The following is an 18,794-nucleotide window of genomic DNA, read 5'->3' as shown; positions in this document are numbered from 1 at the left end:
TGGAAGCTGTGTCATTATCTTCGTTCTGTCCCGCTCATTTTTACATTTCCTGTTTAATGTCACGTCGCGGTAACAAACAGCTTAAAGTTATCCTCCACTGCCAACACAGTGACGTCATCTTCTGTCGCAAGACGACGGGTGCACTCGTTTAAAGACACCGTCACCGCCGCCGCGGCCTCGTCCGGGCGGAGTTCGAACCGCGGTGTTTCCCTGGAGGTTGTTGCCCGTCAGATGCTGTGAGTTGCGGGTCTTTCAGCAGCTCGAGCCGATCACACGATCATTTTCCCGTTAACGTCATTAACCGTCTCCTGCTCCAACCGGAACCGCCGGAACCACCGGAACCACCGGAGCAGTAAATACGGACCAGGCTCACGTGTGAATCCCTGCAGCGCAGCCCTGACACGTTAATGAGCCGGGCGGGGACTCGGCTCGCTCCTGCCGGTTGGCAGCGACTCTAACTGGGGTGCGTCTGATTTGTGACCCGCTGAGCACCGGAGGGCTCAGAGTCACATCTGGTTTATTGACCACAGAGGAAGATCCGCGCTTCTTACGCTGAATCGCATATTTACGTAAAAGTGAATATAAGACTGTGTTGCTGTTGACGCGTAGGAGGTTTGAAGTTCGCCAACATTTAGTTTGGTTATAATTGGTAATAATTTTGGTTGATACAGGAGCATCTTCCTGTTTGAGCTGCGCTGGGTCTTAAATAGGAGAAAGTGATGAACGCACAGGACAGATTTTATTCTCTTCTGATGGAAATATCAGTGTTTCACTGCATCAGTGACCGGACAGATAATAATCTGTCATCAGGTAACAGGTGCACCTGGTCCAGTGCCGGTGCACCGGAACTATGAGACACAAGTCACAAGTCATGAAATATTAAGTGTGATGACATGTCTTCGGCAGTTTTCATTATGATATAGATGAAAATGATCGGATGGGTTTAAAGCTGTGCTGACAGGGAGAATAACAGCCCCAGGTGCTGGTTCCGCCAGGTGACACAACCGTCTGTAACACCTGTGAATTTCCCGGGCCACAGCGTCTGACCGCGTCCAGGTGCGCTGTCTCTTTAAGAGCCTGGTGTTGTTACCGGAAGTGTGAGGGGTGTTTCCAGCTGATCCTCAGAACAACGGCCAGGCTCTGCTCACCGCAGCCGACCCGCCCGCTCCGTCCCCGGCCCCGCGGCGGCGACACCGGCACCGACCCGGCAGCTCCGCACCGCCGCGAACAGGATCTTACCGGGGATAGTTAGAGGAGTAACCCGGGAGGGGATCCTCGGCGCCCCCGCTCCCCGCGCCCTCAGTTAGCTGCCGTGAACCGGTGCCGTCGGTAGCTGTTAGCCCGGACTGTCATGGTCCCAGCGCGGAGATGGCGTCCTTCCCCGGTTTGTGTCAGGCCGTCGGGCCCGAGGAGGAGGGCGCAGAGCGGGACGGATCCCTGCAGCAGATGCTGAAGGCCATCGCCGACGAGAGGAGCCGACTCAACACCCGGCAGGAGATCAGCGGACTGGGTGAGACGATCCGGCTGGTTTCCACTCACTGAGGGCCTGGGAGTGTGTGGGGTCCGGTATCATGGAGGGAGGGGGTCCCTGCAGGTTTATATCTGATTAATGAGCTTTAGTGATGACAGTCCGTCCTTTAAATATCAGGACTCGCTGTTCAGCGCTGGGCCGAGGATAAGATGAGATTACAGGGCTGGACCCCCAGCCAGGCAAGACCCCCAGGGGCCCCAGGGTCACTATATCAGCTGCTTTATGAACTGGAACCAGTGAAGTTCGGCCCGTCATCGCTGTGGATCTGGTCTTATAGAGGAACAGTGTCAACATTTAGATAATAATAATTTTAATTTCTAAATACAGGGTGTTTTAATCAAAGTTTAATCAAAGAAAACCCCGAGCAAAGTATTATTATTATTATTATTATTATTATTAATATTATTAATATTATTATTCATGCATAGGAGTTTTATTTCCGATATCTATTTATTGGTCTGATGATGTATTTTTATTCATGAATCATCGAGGGTTCAAAATCTCAGCAAATATTAAATTTTTAAAAAAAAAATCACATTTCAGAAGCTGCAACTTGTGAATTTTTGCCATTTTAGTCAACAACAAAAAAAAGACTTGATTGGTGAATGACCGATCGATGATCAATATGAACAGACTCCTGATTGAGTTAATCCTCTCAGCCCTGGAGCTCTGGTTGGTTTCGGGGGAAATGTTGAAACTCACGGACAGTGGAGGTTAATCAGGACGTGGTTGATTAAAAATATCAGGGCCCCAGAACCACATGTGTATTGCCTTCCTGAGGGGCCCCAGGGCAAAGATGAGTTGTTGGGCCCCCACTCCCTCTCTGATAGTGAATGAATATTTTACTGCAGACAAAATGAAGAAGTCTGTTCAGTTGAGCTTCAGTGAATAATTTCTGACATTTTATTCACTGAACAATTGATGAATCACTGAAGAGAACAGCTGTCAGATGTATTGATAATGAAAATGATCAGTTCTCCAATGATGAAATGATCCGACCTCGCTGAGGTTTTCTGTCTGTTCGCTACTGACTCAGATGAAAAGTGGAAGTTATTCAGTAAAACACACTGAACAACCACGGAGCTCCACATAAACTGGATTCTGACAACAAGATCAGTTCATGGTTGATCTTATAAAAATCTTATAAATCAAATAATGTTGACTCCAGTGATGTGGACTAAACCAGGGCCTGTTGGGGCCTCGGGGTATTTGCCCACTTTGCCTCAGCTGGTGATCCAGACTGATCCAGACCAACTCAGCCTGGAGTTCAAAGTTCAGCCTGAGGCCCAAAGACACACAGGTGACTGCCCTGTAGGTAAACAGGCTGCAGGGCCTCATCAGGTCCTGACTGTGTCTGACTGGTGAAGCCTGAAGGTAAAAGGTTATACAGCAGGGATGAAGACCCACCAGCTGATAGAAAGCTCCAGGTCTGCAGTTACACCTTCTGCAGTGACTCTGTGTGTGTGTGTGTGTGTGTGTGTGTTCGTTCTGCAGATACAATCAGATCCTGCTGCTTGCTTTTGTGGGTCGTTTGTTCTGATGCAGAAATCAATAGAAGTCTGTTCACGACCCATGACTTCATCACAGCACATGGGGCCTCTGTTTGGGGCCGAACCACGTCGGCTTTGTTGTCGTCAGCCGCAGTGAAAGACATGAAGGACCTGTGTAGTTTCAGTCATTTATTAAGGAGCCAAATCTTCTGGTTCCAGCTTCTCCTGTGTGAATATTTTCTGTTTTACATCATCATCAGCTGATATCGTTGGGTTTGGAAAAGACATTTGAAGGTGTAATCAGGAAGTAGTGAAGGACGTTTTCTCTAGTTCTGACAGTTATTCCTGATTCTGTGTCCAGTTTAAATTAAATAAGATGCTTCTAACTGAATCACTTGTGAGCTGAATTGAGCAGAAAACCCTGTTAATTTGTAAAAACACAGATTATCCTCTCTGTTACATCTGAAATCAGATGTATGAACAATCATTTCTTAAATTGACCCATTTTTGAATGAAGTTTGTTTTTGGATGAAAGGAACTAGTTACTAGTTAAATTCCATTTCCTGCCTCATAGTTACCTTTTTAATGTCATTTTTTGACTCAATGATCAATGACTTGAAAAGAACAATAAGATTAATCAATAATTAATAATTAAATAACGATCTCAACTTTTAGTAGCTGTTGTGTCAATGTACTGTTAAAGAATTGGTTTTCTTTAACAAAAGCACATATTAGTAAATTGTCTCCACTAATTAACAGTTCAAGAACATGATTTAACAATGAGCTTAAATGAGTTTCTTCTTCCTGTGACCCCTGCTGAGGTCACTGGTTCAGGTTTGTGTAGATCAGCCACTTTACAGACGGCTGGAACAGAAGAGTCGGGGCTGAATCACAGGCAGGTTGAAACAGTCTGTTGGTAGAAACAGGCTGTCAGTTCCAGGTGTTTCGATGCTCCGGTGAAATTATGGCAGGTTTGGTTGTACCTGCAGGTCACCGACCTTCCTGTCCTGGCTCTGGTGTGTGTTGTGTGCAGCAGCTGGTTCCTCGGCTCTGACAGTAGCTGCTGTGTCTTTGTTTCGCTCAGAGTCGCCTGTGTCCTTGGACGGTCGTCGACAGGCTGCTGAGTGTGAGTCAGGTCTGACAGTCGCCACCAACAGTGACTCAGGTCTTTACTCTCCTGGACTCTTATTCTGCTGCTTTTATCTGTTGTTACACAAGCGTCAGCTGATTTTGCTGTGTTGTGATCACTTTTAAGTCACCATCAGTAAAACTCAACACTTTCTGATTTTCACATTAAAAGTCCTCCAGCCTTTGTATCAAAGGACATAAACAGGATCCTCCTCATGGTAAACGATGATCTTGGTTCTAATTCTGAGAATCTGCAAGCGTCTGTGTTTGAACAAGAAGACGACAACGACATAAAAACCAGTAAACCAGCAAACTGTCCTTTTAACAGGCTTCTCAAAAACGTATTAAACAGTGAGAAACGACCAGTGAGGCCGATGTTCTGGTTGAATAATTTTGTTTATGGGCTTTTTTGGAGAAAGTTTTATTCTCTTTATCACCATCATGTTTTTAATGTTTTTATCACTCGTGTATTATTTAAGGTCCATATTGTATAAAGGTAGATGTCATTGTGTTTGTGATTGTAAAGCTGGTCTGGAGTCTGTGGATGTTCTTGTGGACATCAGAAGTTAAAATATGGAGCTTTAAGTTTTTCTTTGACTGTTTTCATTAAACTTTACTCCCGTCACTAGAACGTGCTGCAGGTTAATGGAGCTGAATCATTTTCATTGAAGTGCACTTGATCTTTTCGGAACAGTTTCATTGACGGCAGCCTTACAATGATCAATAAAACAGCAAAGCAGAAGTGATCGGAATGAATGGAAACAGGATTAGTGTTAAACAGCAGCAAAGTGCTGAGCAGGTCAGGAGCTTCATTACACTGAATCCACCATGTGAGACATTAGTGTGAAGGTAGGTCCTCTCCTGCAGAATGTTCTCTCCAAGGTCTTTATCAGTTTCTGTTTGTGTCGACTCGCTGTTTTAAACACAGACTTTTATTTCAGGTATTTAAGATGTTTCTGCAAAATGTTCCTATAACGTTGTGACGACCTTTTTCTGACCCAGTTTGAAGCTGGAGCAGACAGAGATGAACATCAATGATTCAGGTTTAATCACCTCCTGATACTGAAACAGGGCTCTGCTATAAATACCCTGACACCAGTCTGCAGCTTTAATGTGCTGCAGTTTGTGGCTCTCTAACAGAGAATAGATGCAGATGGATCGATTGAAGCAGGTAGAGACCGGCTCCTCATCAACCGTGTGACGTGACTGAGTGCAGTGTAACCTCACAGTAAAAATAGCTGATCTGTCCGTGACTCACACTGTGACAGACACAAATTATTACAAACCTGCTGAATATTTGATTGAGATTGAAACTACAGACTGGATCACACCTGAGCCGGTGAAACGGCATCAACACGCTTCCTACCATCCACACGAGTCCGTCTCTGTCACAGCTTATTATGACAGTAGAGTCTGTATGCACATATGTGTGTGTGTGTGTGTGTGTGTGTGACTGCAGGAAGTCGCAGACAGACGGAGATCACAGCAGGAGGCCTCCCATCTGTTTACATTGTACAGGGTCTTTGTGTAACTGCTCGCAGGTAAAATTAAAGCTCCATGTTTTACTCTTCTTCTGTGGTTTATCTGAAGTGTTGATCTCCATCACAAGATATATTCATGAACCAAAAACCATCTCAGTGTAGTTTTACATCTCCTCTCTCAGGCTTCTCTCTGGAGCTCTAGTAACAACAGGTCAGTCAGCCAATCAGAAGAGAGGATCTGAGCCTCTCTTCTGATTGGCTGACTGTTTTCTGAGTGATCCAATAAAAATATAGCAGATTTCAGGTAAACACTCAGAGAAACCAAATCCTGCAAGGTTGGATGGTGGGTCCAGGTGGGCGGGGCTTGGGTCGTGGCTGAGAGTGGTGACTGCTTTGTTGTGACATCACAAAGTTCCAGAAGTCCTGACGGCTGGTTTTAAGGCTCAGTGTCTGAATACAGGCTGTGTGCATTTCTCTGTGGACTGAGGCTTTGATACTTTCACAGTATTAATATAGAACCTAGACCTGCTTTATAAGCACAAACACATGGACATCTGCCTTTAGACTGTGGAGCTTTAAAGGTGTATGATGGTGATGGAGCAGTTTGTACCTGAGGTGTCAGTGAATCTCACATCCAGACACGATGGGACGCTTTAAGCAGAGAAGATAAAAGACTTAGTTTGACTGTGTGATGTGTATAAGATGTATGATGTATGAAATCTGTTTTATTGACAGTGACCAGAAATCACATCCAGTCTGCAAAGTGTGGCCCCAAGACTGAACTCTGGGTTTAAGGATGTTTGAGTTTGTTTGAAAAACTCTGGTTTGAAGCAAAAGAACAAAAAATGCATCACGACAGAATAAAGAAGTAACGCAGCTGAAAGGACGGACGCCATGTGAGCCATGTGACGACTTCACCTTAAAACCTGCAGCGTGTCATCAGTTCCCCGCTTCGTTTCAGATGGTCACACACTGAGGGCACAAGAACAGCACATTCATTCATTCATTCATTCATTCATTCATTCATTCATTCATTCATTCATTCAGCCTGAACACATGACAGAGGAGACACGCAGTCACATGGTTTACAGCCACCTCACAGCAGCAGGGAACCTCCCGTTTATCTGGACAGCAACATGATAATCAGCACACATACAAAACACAACAACAAGTGATGATGTTCTTTAAAAAGCTGAAACTTAATAAATGAGCGGAGCTTTGATATTAGAGGGAACCAGTTGTTATAACTACAGGAAGAACTGGTTTATATTGACATTTATCTTCATGAGATGCTGCAGCTTGATTCAAACAGGCCACCGTCTTTTAGACTTGTTGAGACATAAAGGTGGAGGTCCAGGGTCCTGTGGTGGTTCTTTAAAAGATTAGTGGTCTTTCAGGAGGTTCTAGGGTTCCTGTGGTAGTTCCTGGGGTCACTGAGGCAGTTCAGTGGGTTCTTGATATGTTTTTGTTTTTTTTGTTAAGAAGGTTCTATAGATCCTTTAGGTGGTTCTGTTAGTCATTTAGTACAATGGGTTCTCAGGATCATAGCAGTTATATTAGAGTGTAGTTTTGACTGAAAAGTCTTTAGGTCTTTCCAGCTTCAGGACGTTCTAATGTTCCTTTAGGAGGTTCTTGTGGTCTAATGAGGAGATATCAGAGATCCTTTAGGTGGTGGTTCTGTTGGTCCTTTAGGAGGTTGCTGGAGTCCTGGAGGCAGTTTAAGTGACCACCGTCATCAGAACAACGAATGAGTTCTATTTGGGAAGACGCTGTTTATCTCCACAGATATGGAGAACATATGACCAGCAGGATCTGGTGGATCTGTTCTGCAGAATAAAAACAACACACTTTATGTTGGTGCTTTACTTTGTCGTCGGCTGGAGACTGAATTTAAATTTATATTTTAATGAAAATGTTTGGACTCAATAATCACAGTCTCCACACTCATGGAGTTTAAACCTTTAACCTCAGTGACTCAGTCTCCACTGAACATTTCTCTTTTTCCCTCCATCCACCAGTGCATCCACTCATCCTTTGTTCATCCTTTCATCCAGGTCACTGGAGCTCTGACGGAGCGTTGTTCAGCTCCCACCAAGTTTTATTATATAACCGTCATAAAAACCCAACAGCCGAACACGGCTCATGATGTTTCTTCCTGGTTACGGCAGAGATGGATTTTGGCCTTTTCAGTTCACTTTCATCAGATGAAGAGTGATTGTGCGCCGGGCTTCATAACAGTTGATGTATTTTTAAAATGGGATCTGCAGCTATAAATAGAGCAGGACTTTTATCAGTGTCTGTGCGGCTGCTGCAGAACTGAACCCTGCTTCAGTCTGGAGCAACAAGAGAGGAGCAGGCAAAAATAAGACGTTTAACACCGTCTGGAAAAATGAACCAAAAGAAAACAAGGAGAGAGTAGTCGGTGTCGTAAAGGTTACGGGACGTCCTGGCTGCTACACAGAGGTTCTAGTAAACATCAGGGAAATTCTACAGGTGCTTTAGGTGGAACTAGTGGCTACTGAGGAGGTTCTAGGAGTCCTCCAGGGAACTCTAATGACCACCACTGAGGTTCTAGTTGTTCTTTGGCTTGTTGTGGTTTATAGTTTAAGTTGAGTCCAGTCTTGTAGAAAGTTCTAGTGGTCAGAACCTGCAGGTCCTTTTAGGTGGTTCTTGTATGTTCTAGAAGTCCTTTAGTCTTCAGTAGAACACTGTGGACCCTCGTCACTGCTCCTCGCTGGTTTCGGTATAAAAACGGAAGCGGACCACATGGATTTTCTTTCAGTTTTAACTTTAAATTGACTTTCTCTGCTCTATAGACCTGAGGGAAGCAGCTGCTCTAACAGGAAGTTTAACTTAATGCCATGTCATCCTCTGCCTGGTTGCCTGGCAACAGTTGCTAGGCGGCTGGCAGGTGTCTCGGCCCCCGAGGTGACGGAGGGAAGGTGGTCGAGCAGCTGAGACACGTCGGTATCATATCGACTTCATCACATCGAGTGTTTTTATTATTTCATGTCTTGTGGTGTTTGATCATTTTTCAAAATAAGAGCGTTTGAGTGAGTGTAACAATCCAGCAGCGTGTGAATAATCTATGAAGCGTTTTATTGCCCTTAAAGAGAAATGACTTCAGATCTGACACCACAGCAGAACAATGGAATAATAAAAGACGATGTTAGAGTCTGACCACTGCTGATGGACCTGGTTCATCACTTGTTTCCATTGTGCTGTGAGTATCTGCAGCACATGTGAACTCTCAGGGCCACCGTAGAAAACATTCTGGTTAAATTTCATTTTTGAGAATAGAACATCCTGTAATGATTTTAACAGTAAAACAGGAAGTGGTTCGAGCTGGGGAAGGTCTGATTTATCATTTATTTATCCTTTATTTTGAAGGTCTGAGGTTTAACCACAGGCTCCATCACATCTTCACACTGTCCAGACCAAAATAAAGTGCCTCCTCTGAAAACGTCCTCCTCCTGTGGTCGTTTCATAATAAAAGCCCCTGTTTGCAGTGTTGAGAGGACAGACTGATTTTCTGTCTTCACCTTTTTATTTTCAGCTGTCAGTGTTTGGACATACTGTCCCTGTATCAGGATCAGGAGTAACTGACTGTATCAGCCAACAGCAGCTCAGCGTGACGAGCACGAAGAACAAAAACTGCTCCACATCATGAGGGTTTCCTGAAGAGAAAAGGTGCAGATGTTGTGGATGAATAAAGAGAAAAAGAAGGAAAAGAAACGTGTATTGGGATTTCATTTAATTTGCCAGACAGAATGAATTAGACGAAGTTAGTGTGAGGATTAACCTTGTTTTCTTTGATCGGCTCGAGCTGTAATTTCATTGTGTTAACACCTGAGTGTCAGTTGAAGGTCGTCTTGCTGAAATGTTTTTTACTGAGGCTGCGTTTGCATGAGGATCAGGCTTCTCCTCATGTTCATGACAGTTGGTGTTTTTAAAAGTTAAAGATACCAGTGATCAACAACATGACTTCCTGCTTCCTGTTGGACACTAGATAAATACTGACACAGTGTTCTGGTTCCTCCTGTAAAAACCACATTTCACTGTGGTTTCACTGACGTTTGTTTTGTGTCTTCAGTGTTTTTTCTTTGTTATTATCACACTGAACACTTTGTGTGTCTGTGCTGAACCACAAAGGTTTGATGTTTGAGTTCAAAGTTCAGAATCAGTAGAACTGTGAGACCCTGAAGAGACACGGATCAGAACACACCTGAATCTGTCCGGTTATTTTTATGATGTTGAGAAGCTGCTGTTTGAATGTGGTTTGTGTTCGTGGACGTTGAAGGATTTCTTCTTCTTCTTGTGTGTTTTTGTTCAGGCTGTTTTAAGGATGACCGCATCGTGTTCTGGACCTGGATGTTCTCCACGTACTTCATGGAGAAGTTGGCTCCTCGACAGGACGACATGCTGTTCTACGTCCGCAGGAAGCTCGCCTACGTCAGCACCGACAACACTGAGGGCAAGAAGGTACCTGGAACTTAACGTTTCACCGTTAAACAAATACATTTACAATAAGAAAATGTTTCATCTCAGATCTGCCTGTGATGAAGGTCTGGTGGTCTTCCTCCTCCTCCTCCTCCTCCTCCTCTCTGTGTAATTATGTTTTCTGAGCAGCGCTCGTCTGCACAGACTGTCTGTCTTCTGTAGTTTGTCCTGTCTCTGGTTGCCATGGTTACACATTAATGTTATGTGTCCAGGCTGAGTTAACAGCCCTCATCTTCATCTTCTTCTTCTTCATCATCGTCTCACAGTACAGAGAAACAGAAGCCAGGACACTGTGTCGTTGGAAACATCAGGTGTGTGGTGATGATGAGGAGGCTGGAGCCTTCCTCACATTAACACACGAGACAGAAATGTCAGGTTTTTATGAGCTCATCATCTTCATCATCAACCTCAGCTCAGATTCACTTTGTTTTCTTTCACTCAGCTCCTGTAGTTTCCAGCTGAATCATCATCATTTCCCACAACTGAGCTGTGACACAAATATCACAAGTTCAAGAGTCATTTTTAGCTGTAATAATATAATAATAATAATAATAATAATAATAATAATAATAATGATAATAATAATGACTAATGAACTTTATTTGTACAGAACCTTTCATACACACGCTTCAGCTTGACATAAAATTACAGAAAATGAAAATAACTTTAATATGAATAAAGTAAAACATGATGCAAACAAACAGAAATAAATACAATAGAATATTAAAAAATAGTTAAAGTTTTTTTCTAACAGGAGAATTTCCTCCTCAACAAGTGAAGTTTTTCTTCATCTTTTGACGTAATAATCAGATTTTAAACGTCTGATTCCTTCTTCTTTTATCAAAACTGTGTCACTTTGACAAACATAAGCAAAATGGAGAAGAGTGAAACGAGGCAGAGCAGGAATGAAGGAAGTGGAACGCAGTAAACACACTCGTCCTTTTCCACTTCCTGTCTGGACAGAACAAACATCACGTGACTGAGACGTCATGTGACCGCTCAGCCTCTGAATGTGTGAGCGGCTGAATCCTGACGTGTGGAGACCTCGTATCTCCCTGCAGACCGGCACACGTGGACCAGGTCTGTTTGAAGAGCAGGATCCACATCCTGAATCAGGATCCTTCAGAATCTCAGACGTAGAGTATCATAATCATTCAGATAAGTGATGATGATGATGATGATGATGATGATGATGATGATCAGTGTCGACAGGAGGAAGGTGGGAGCTGATGTCAGATCAGTGAAGAAGAGACGGTTTTATGTGGACGGTTTGTTCTGGTTCTGTGGAGACTGTGCAGTGAGCAGGTCCCAGACCAGGAGGAGTAAAGGTCCTGTTTCAGGTGACCTGAGTCTGACCCCCCTGCAGCGGCCCCCCCCTCTGATGTCAGCTGTAGTGACAGGTGGTCTCCAGAGTCCTGATTCCTAGGAACACCTGTACACCTGCTTATTCATGCAGCTATCCAATCAGCCAATCACGCGGCAGCAGTGCAAAGTATAAAGGTCTGACCCGGTCCTGATCTTGGTCCACTGAGCCTTAAAGCTGCAGTGACGCTCTGCTGTGTCCTCGCTCTTCAGACTGAGGACCAATCAGATCCAGGACCCGGGTCAGACTGTCGTGGTCCTGATGCAGGGTGTGGCTTCTGTTGCAGGTGGAGGTGGAGGTCTACAGGAGGGACTCCAAGAAGCTGCCCGGCCTCGGAGACCCGGACATCGACTGGGAGGAGAGCGTCTACCTGAACCTCATCCTGCAGAAGGTGATGATGATGATGATGAAGACAGCTCGACCCCCCCTCACTGAAGCAGCTTGATGTCAGTGTTGTGATGTTTTGTACCTGACTCCTCCTCTGTCTTCCAGCTGGACTACGTGGTGACGTGCGCCGTCTGCACGCGCTCAGACGCAGGAGACATCCACATCCACAAGAAGAAGTGTCAGGTGAGCGGCCGTACAGGTGCCACGCTCCGCCACAGCAGAGCAGGGCGACCTGCTGCTCGCAGGCCGCGTTTGTCACGCCGGAGGTTAATAAAGAGGTTTTGTTTTTTTTTGTGGTCCTCTCACAGGAAGTGTTTGCGTCTCCCAGTAAACACGCCATGGACAGCAAAGGGGAGGAGTCCAAGATGAGCTACCCCAACATCTTCTTCATGATCGACAACTTTGAGGAGGTAACGAACACGAGTTCAACACCGTACATGATAATCCTAATCTGTTCAGTTTATCACATTCACTGGTGAACTGGGGTTTTTTCCACTTAAATCTTTATTGACAAAAATTAACTAATCAATTAACAGAGAACAAAAACTTTCTGGGAAATTTATTCACATTTTCCATCATTTATTCTGTGAATGGATTTATTAACAGTTTTATTCTGAAGTCCATTTTAGTTCCAGGGTTAGGATCATCAGTGCTGCTGCCTTCCCACAGTTCCCTGCAGAAGCTGTTCACTTGTCACTAACAGTATTTTAACCAAGTGCTTGTGGCTGAGAAATTAATTCAATTCATTATTTAACACCTGAACCACAAACTGATCTTTGCTGTAGCTCTTTACAAACATTTTCCCAAACCTCAGTTATTTTCTGAGATTTCCAAAGAGAAAAACATTCTGTGACATTTCTGACATCTTCACGTTTCAGTGTAATAAAGAAACACACTCGGTTCCTCCAGGAGAAGCTCCCGGTGAAGCTCCTTCACTGATGTTTCCTGGTTGGTGCTCAGGTGGAGCTGATGCTTCTTCTCTCCATTAAAAACCAGCTGCTTTTACAGGAGGAACACAGGGAAAAAACCTTCACTGCATGTTGAGCTCCACAGCTCCACAGCAGCTGCAGCAGCTTCTGCTCGGAGCTCAGACAGAGGGAGGTGATGATGGTGAAGGTCCAGGTTGTGACGTTGTGTTGTGTTGTTGTGTGTCTGCAGGTGTTCAGCGACATGACGGTGGGCGAGGGCGAGATGGTTTGCGTGGAGCTGGTGGCGAGCGACAAGAGCAACACCTTCCAGGGCGTCATCTTCCAGGGCTCCATCCGCTACGAGGCCCTCAAGAAGGTCTACGACAACCGGGTGAGTCCAGAACCAGAACCAGAACCAGAACCAGGAGTCACTGAAACCTGCAGCTGTGGCAGGAAACCTGGAAACCTTAGGCTCTGCTTTCTGCACAGAAACATAAAAACATGCTAATGCTAACATAAAGTGAGCTATGGTTATGTAAAATGCTAATGTACTAGACACTAGCTAGCATTTTTGACCTTATCTGCTGAGGAAGACCATGAGATGTGGTCAAAAGTTCTGGAAGAAGCTGATTAGTTTATAATTTAATATTTTCATCATTTTTGTTCAGCGCTTCAGAGCATGATACCACAAAATATAATGCTACTTTATATCATGCTAACATGCTAAATATTAGCACATTGACATGCTTACTGTAGCTGAAAGCGCGTTAGCATTCTGCTCTTCAAAAACCCAGTTGTTGTCACTTCAAGTCCATAGACCAATGTAATTAAACCCAAGTTTTATGTACACGGTGCTAAATGCTAAATGCTAAGTTGACTTTCGACGTCAGCAGCTCATGAACCTGTTCCCTGCAGGTGAGCGTGGCGGCTAAGATGGCCCAGCGGATGTCTTTTGGCTTCTACAAGTACAACAACATGGAGTTTGTGAGGATGAAGGGTCCGCAGGGCAAAGGTCACGCCGAGATGGCCGTCAGCAGGGTCCCGACAGGGGACACCTCCCCCTGCGGCACCGAGGAGGACCAGGTGTCACCCATGCACGAGAGGGTGAGGACGAAAACACACACAGACCACGTAAAGTGGATTTTATCAGCTGATGTGAAGTCTGGACCGTGTCAGGTTCAGTCAGGTTGTGTAGGTTTTTATTCTCTGCTTTTTAAACTGGTTTCAAGTCAAATCTGAGTGAGAAAGTTCTTAAAAGGAACTCCAAACTTCCCGTGGGTCAGTTTACACGTTGGCAGCTTTCGAGGCCTGAAAGGAGGCGTCTGGTTTCACTTCTCCTGTCTGTGGCTTCCTGCAGAAACAGAAAAGCCAAGTCTCTGTAAACAGCTCCACACAAAGAGATGAAACCAGGTCACGATCAATAATTAATGCTGCTGGACTGGTTTATGCATCATTTAACAGTCTGTCCTCCAGATGTGTCTCACAGACGTCCAGGAGGAAGCGACTCTGATCGTTGAACAGACTCTGGGTTGTTTGGAAAAATACAAACACGTAGCAACAGTCGAAATAAAATCCAAACATTAAAAGTGAGTCTGAGGCTGTAAAGAAGTTGTGAATTATCCTGCAGGCTCCGTCCGACATGTTCTGACTTCCTGTTTCCCTCCAGGTGACGTCCTTCAGCACTCCCCCCACCCCAGAGAGGAACCGTCCCTCCTTCTTCTCTCCGTCTCTGAGGCGTAAGATGCCCCGAAACCGAATCGCCGAGATGAAGAAGTCTCACTCCGCCAACGACAGCGAGGAGTTCTTCAGGGAGGAGGAGGACGAAGGTAGGAGCCGTCTGACTGGTCTGACTGGTCTGTTTTCAGCTTCATCACTGGGAGGAATATAAAAATAAAAATATTTCACGTTTGAGAGAAAAACATCACAGGAATGAAGAACTTAAACCAAACTTTATTGGACTGAAGGGAAGCGACATTTTAATCAAATGGACGAGGTAGAAACACAAAGTTGATGACGTCAGTCAAACAATTCACAGCACTGATGATATGAACCTGAAAACAGGATGTGACATGTTCACTCCTCCCTGAAGAGAGCAGCTTCAATGTTGGAATAATATTTCTTGACCTTTATTTTAAACACATTTTATTAATAATAGTCTGAAATTTTGGTGTCTGTGAAAACTGAAAGATTTCAACTGGAATTTAAAACTGACAAACACAAAACATTAATATCTTATTATTTTAGAACTGAACTGATATTTTAGTGAATATTTAGTAAAACTTTATTTCGCAGGTCTCATAGTGACTGACAGTGTTCAGTTAAACTGTTTCATCCCAACTAACTGTTGGAAAGTAACTCAGTACTTTTTTGAGGTACTTCTACTTTACATGAGTATTTTCTGATACTTTATAATTCAGGGAAATATTCTTTTTACTGCACCATGAAAACACAATCAACAGGTAATTAATTATTATTATAGGTTGAGATCAGACTTTAATGAACACATGAATGCATTAATAATAATAATGTGTTCATTCCTCTGAGGCGTTGCAGCTCTTAAACCTGTATCAGAGTATGTGGACTTTACTTCAGTAAAGGTCGGAGTTCCTCTCCCCCGGTGTTACCTGTGTGCAGCGAACAGGTGAGTCAGGTGGAGGATGAACTCGGTGTTTGTGTTGCAGACCTTCACACCACCACCAACCTCCGCTCCCGCTCTCTGTCGGGGACCGGCCGCTCTCTGGTCGGCTCCTGGCTCAAGCTGAACCGAGCTGAGGACTACTTCCTGCTGTACTCACACCTGACCTACGTCACGCTGCCACTGCACCGCATCACCACAGGTCAGAGGTCAACACACACACGCAGTCTGTAACAGTGACGTTAATCTTTATTCATGGGAGTTCAGTCTTTCATTGTGTTTCTGTTGTGTTGTTGTGTGTGTGTGTCAGACATCCTGGAGGTGAGGCAGAAGCCCATCCTGATGACATAGCAGGGCTGGACTCCCCCTCAGAGCATCACTACCAAGTGCCTCCTGCATCAGGCCACTGAGACGAACAGCAGCGCCCCCCGGTGTCCAGACTGAGCCCGACACCCCCCCCCCTCAGCAGGGGCGGTCAGAGGAGACGACACACACTCACACTGTCGGAGGGACGACGACACACAAACAAACCAGCCATTCAAGAAGTGCCTCCTCTTCTTCTTTTCAGTTCCTGCTGTGTCAAAAGTCGTCTCCACGGAAACGGGCTCGGCGTCAGGATCACATGACCTCAGTGTGAAAAGGCATTGGCTGAACTCTGACCAGGAAGTAGGTGAAGAATGTGCGTTTTCTGTAAATATCCTGCTGCTTTACTCACTGAGACGCCTTGACTGAAGGTTCTGCTTTTAATGACACGTTCGGTTCTGTTCGACTCGTCGTGGAGCTCGTGAGGTTTGTTTTCTCTTTTTTAATATAATAACATGAGAGGAGCGGGAAGCTGTGTCTGACACGGGTCAAGTAAAAAGTGTTTTTGTGTGAGAGGAAAAGTTTGTAACGAGGTCAAATCCATCTGTTCACGCTTCACACGTTTGTAACAGAAAACGACTCAGTTACAAGTTATTGTCATTAACTTAGATATTTCTCTTATTTAGACTCTGAAAGGTCAAAACTATAAAAAAAAAAAGGTTCATCACAGCTTGAATTCATGTTGATTAATCCCAAACTAAAAACTTAAGTAACAACGATGAACACGTGAAAGAAGCTGAACCAGCAACTACTTGGAATTTCAGCTTCATTAATATAAACCATGTGATATTTTCACTTGAAGAATGACTTGAAATAATAATTTCTAAACAGTCATTTTCTATAGTCAGTTTATTTTTGTTGCTGTGTAGGTTGGTTTTAGTTCGTTTGCTTCAAATTTAAATTTTTTTTATTTTTAAAACCAAAATCAAACTGCAGATGGATCTGACCTCGACCACAGACACAACATCTGCATTGTGAAGAGTCCAGCTGTGTGATGGTTCGTACTGTAGTCGACTTCTCTCCTGTGGCTTTTCACCACCAAGTTAAAAAAAGACAAAAAAAAAAAAATCACAAAAACCCAGCTTTGACTTTTTACTGCTCCGGCTTTAGTTTCAAACTGCGACTCACAAACTGGAAGAGACTTGAAAAACTTCTGAATTAACAACAACAGTGATGATGATTTTAAAGGGAAACTTGAGGAAAAAGCTCAGAACTGTTAGTATTTGAGAATCTACACGGGGCCGGCGGACATCCTGGATCCAGATGTGACAGATGTGATGGTTTTTCAATTAGTTGATGTTTAAAGTTAAAGTGACTCCTCTGGTTTTTCTCCCTCTGTGCTCCTGAAGCCTTAAAATCTGACTGTGTGTGACTTTAATGTTTCGTCTTTCTCTTCACCTCATTTTCAGTTTAAACCTGTAAAATTTTTTATTATCTGTCAGAAAGAAGAAACGTCAGATCTTTGCAGCTGAAGACTGTTACTGCAAAACATCGAAGCAACAAACGTCCAACACAAGCTCTCAAAACTCAAGCATTTATTCAGATTCATTCAGTTCAAGCTGAAATTAATCAGCACGTTTGTTCTGTTAATGACTTCAGTGATTAGTTTGGAGGAAATTAGTGGATTAATCAGCACATTTGAAAACGTCACCTTATCAGGACGGACTGACAGACGGAAACAACATTAAACATTTTAGAGTAATCTTGTATTTAGAAAAAAAAAACATGAAAAATATTTCATTATTTAATTATAATCATTTTGAAATGATGTAAAAAGGGGAAGACGTTCCACTCATGAAATTGACTGTATTCTTATAATATAAATAATTTCTCAAAATTACGAGTTATTCTTGTGATTTTTCACGTGATTGTAATTCACTGATGAAAATGTAAATTCAAAAAGGGACTCAAACTTTATTTTCCAAGTTATTGTTTCTCACAAAACTGTTTTTTTTTTTTTTTTTTTTTTTATTCTTGCTCAAAGTTATTTAGGTCGTGATAGTTAGAGGTGAAAAAACACATAATTTTACAAGAATTAAAATCACAATCAAGACAAAATTCATGAGACTAAAATTCTACGTCTTGTAATGTTATGACTTACTTACTCTTAAAATTCCAACTTTTTTCCTCCAAATTAGTTTTTTTCTTTCAATCAATCAATCAGAAAAGTCCAGATTCAATTATCTTATCAATGACTTCAGTGAAAAACCAAAAAGAATTGATCCCAGAAACTTTAATGTGTTTTTATTCCACATGTGAGCAGCACTGGAAGCCAAGTTAAATTGTTATTAATTATTGGCCAAATTCTAAACACATTTCACTGTAATATCTGGAGCAGGTGATGTACAAATATTGATTATTGGATGTATCAATTGAAAGTTGTGATTAATTGAAAATCGATGACAGTGATTGGCTGAAGATTCTGGCGTCTCATTTTTCAACCTTTAACGTTGAAACTCAGTCGAGGTTTGAGGAGAATCATTGATCTGATTGGAAACAGGTTCAGACACAAGCTGAAGTCTCGTCAGCTGCTGTTGTGGTTATTGATCAGATATAATCAGTGATTGATTTGCACTCAGAGACGAAGCCATCCTCGATCAATGTCAGTCCACAGTGTTTTTCTCCGTGTCGTATTTTAACAGTGAAATATTCCACAGGACACTTGTGTTTATTTCAGTCACGAGTCGATCGCTGCTCGTCTCTTCAGTGTTATTGATGATGATGATGTAGTTTATAGTTCCTCCAGCTGAATGTATCCACGCTGATCAATATCAAAGACTGCTTTAACCGACAAACATTTGATATGAGCAAAATGACAGTTTGCACTGTAAAACGCTTTTAGAACCTTTTTGAAAATTGTTTGTTAAAGACTTTTTGTTCTTACATCACTTTAACGCTCATCATGGCTTTTGTACACAGACACAGTTAATGTGCATGTTATCAGTCCATTCCTTTGTTGCTTAGTTTCCAAACTCTATGTACATTTTCCTGTATTTATTTATTGAAAT

General features: G+C 43.3%; 1 protein-coding gene across 1 annotated transcript; it reads left to right on the top strand.

Moving 5' to 3' along the window:
- The first annotated feature begins 1,061 nt into the window (after positions 1–1,061).
- On the top strand, positions 1,062–16,863 carry kiaa0930. Its single transcript, XM_071502063.1, has 10 exons — positions 1,062–1,510; positions 9,964–10,112; positions 11,780–11,884; positions 11,986–12,063; positions 12,189–12,290; positions 13,039–13,179; positions 13,704–13,892; positions 14,455–14,614; positions 15,470–15,625; positions 15,734–16,863. Exons 1-10 carry the CDS (start codon positions 1,369–1,371, stop codon positions 15,772–15,774), a joined length of 1,263 nt encoding a protein of 420 aa, XP_071358164.1. The 5' UTR covers positions 1,062–1,368; the 3' UTR covers positions 15,775–16,863.
- The last annotated feature ends 1,931 nt before the right edge of the window (positions 16,864–18,794 follow it).

Source organism: Trachinotus anak, unplaced genomic scaffold (genome assembly GCF_046630095.1).
Source record: "Trachinotus anak isolate AG129_WGS33_773 ecotype Australia unplaced genomic scaffold, CSIRO_AGI_Tana_v1 ptg000018l, whole genome shotgun sequence".
Classification (NCBI taxonomy): domain Eukaryota; kingdom Metazoa; phylum Chordata; class Actinopteri; order Carangiformes; family Carangidae; genus Trachinotus; species Trachinotus anak.
Note: the sequence above shows the minus strand (reverse complement) of the source record. Positions and strands in the feature narration are given on the sequence as shown.

Bases quoted from the DNA above. Each gene is read 5' to 3' on its own strand.
- kiaa0930 (XM_071502063.1), top strand. From the start codon at position 1,369: ATGGCGTCCTTCCCCGGTTTGTGTCAGGCCGTCGGGCCCGAGGAGGAG. The intron at 10,113-11,779 runs GTACCTGGAACT...CTTCTGTTGCAG, and splicing joins ACAACACTGAGGGCAAGAAG to GTGGAGGTGGAGGTCTACAG. The intron at 14,615-15,469 runs GTAGGAGCCGTC...TTTGTGTTGCAG, and splicing joins CAGGGAGGAGGAGGACGAAG to ACCTTCACACCACCACCAAC.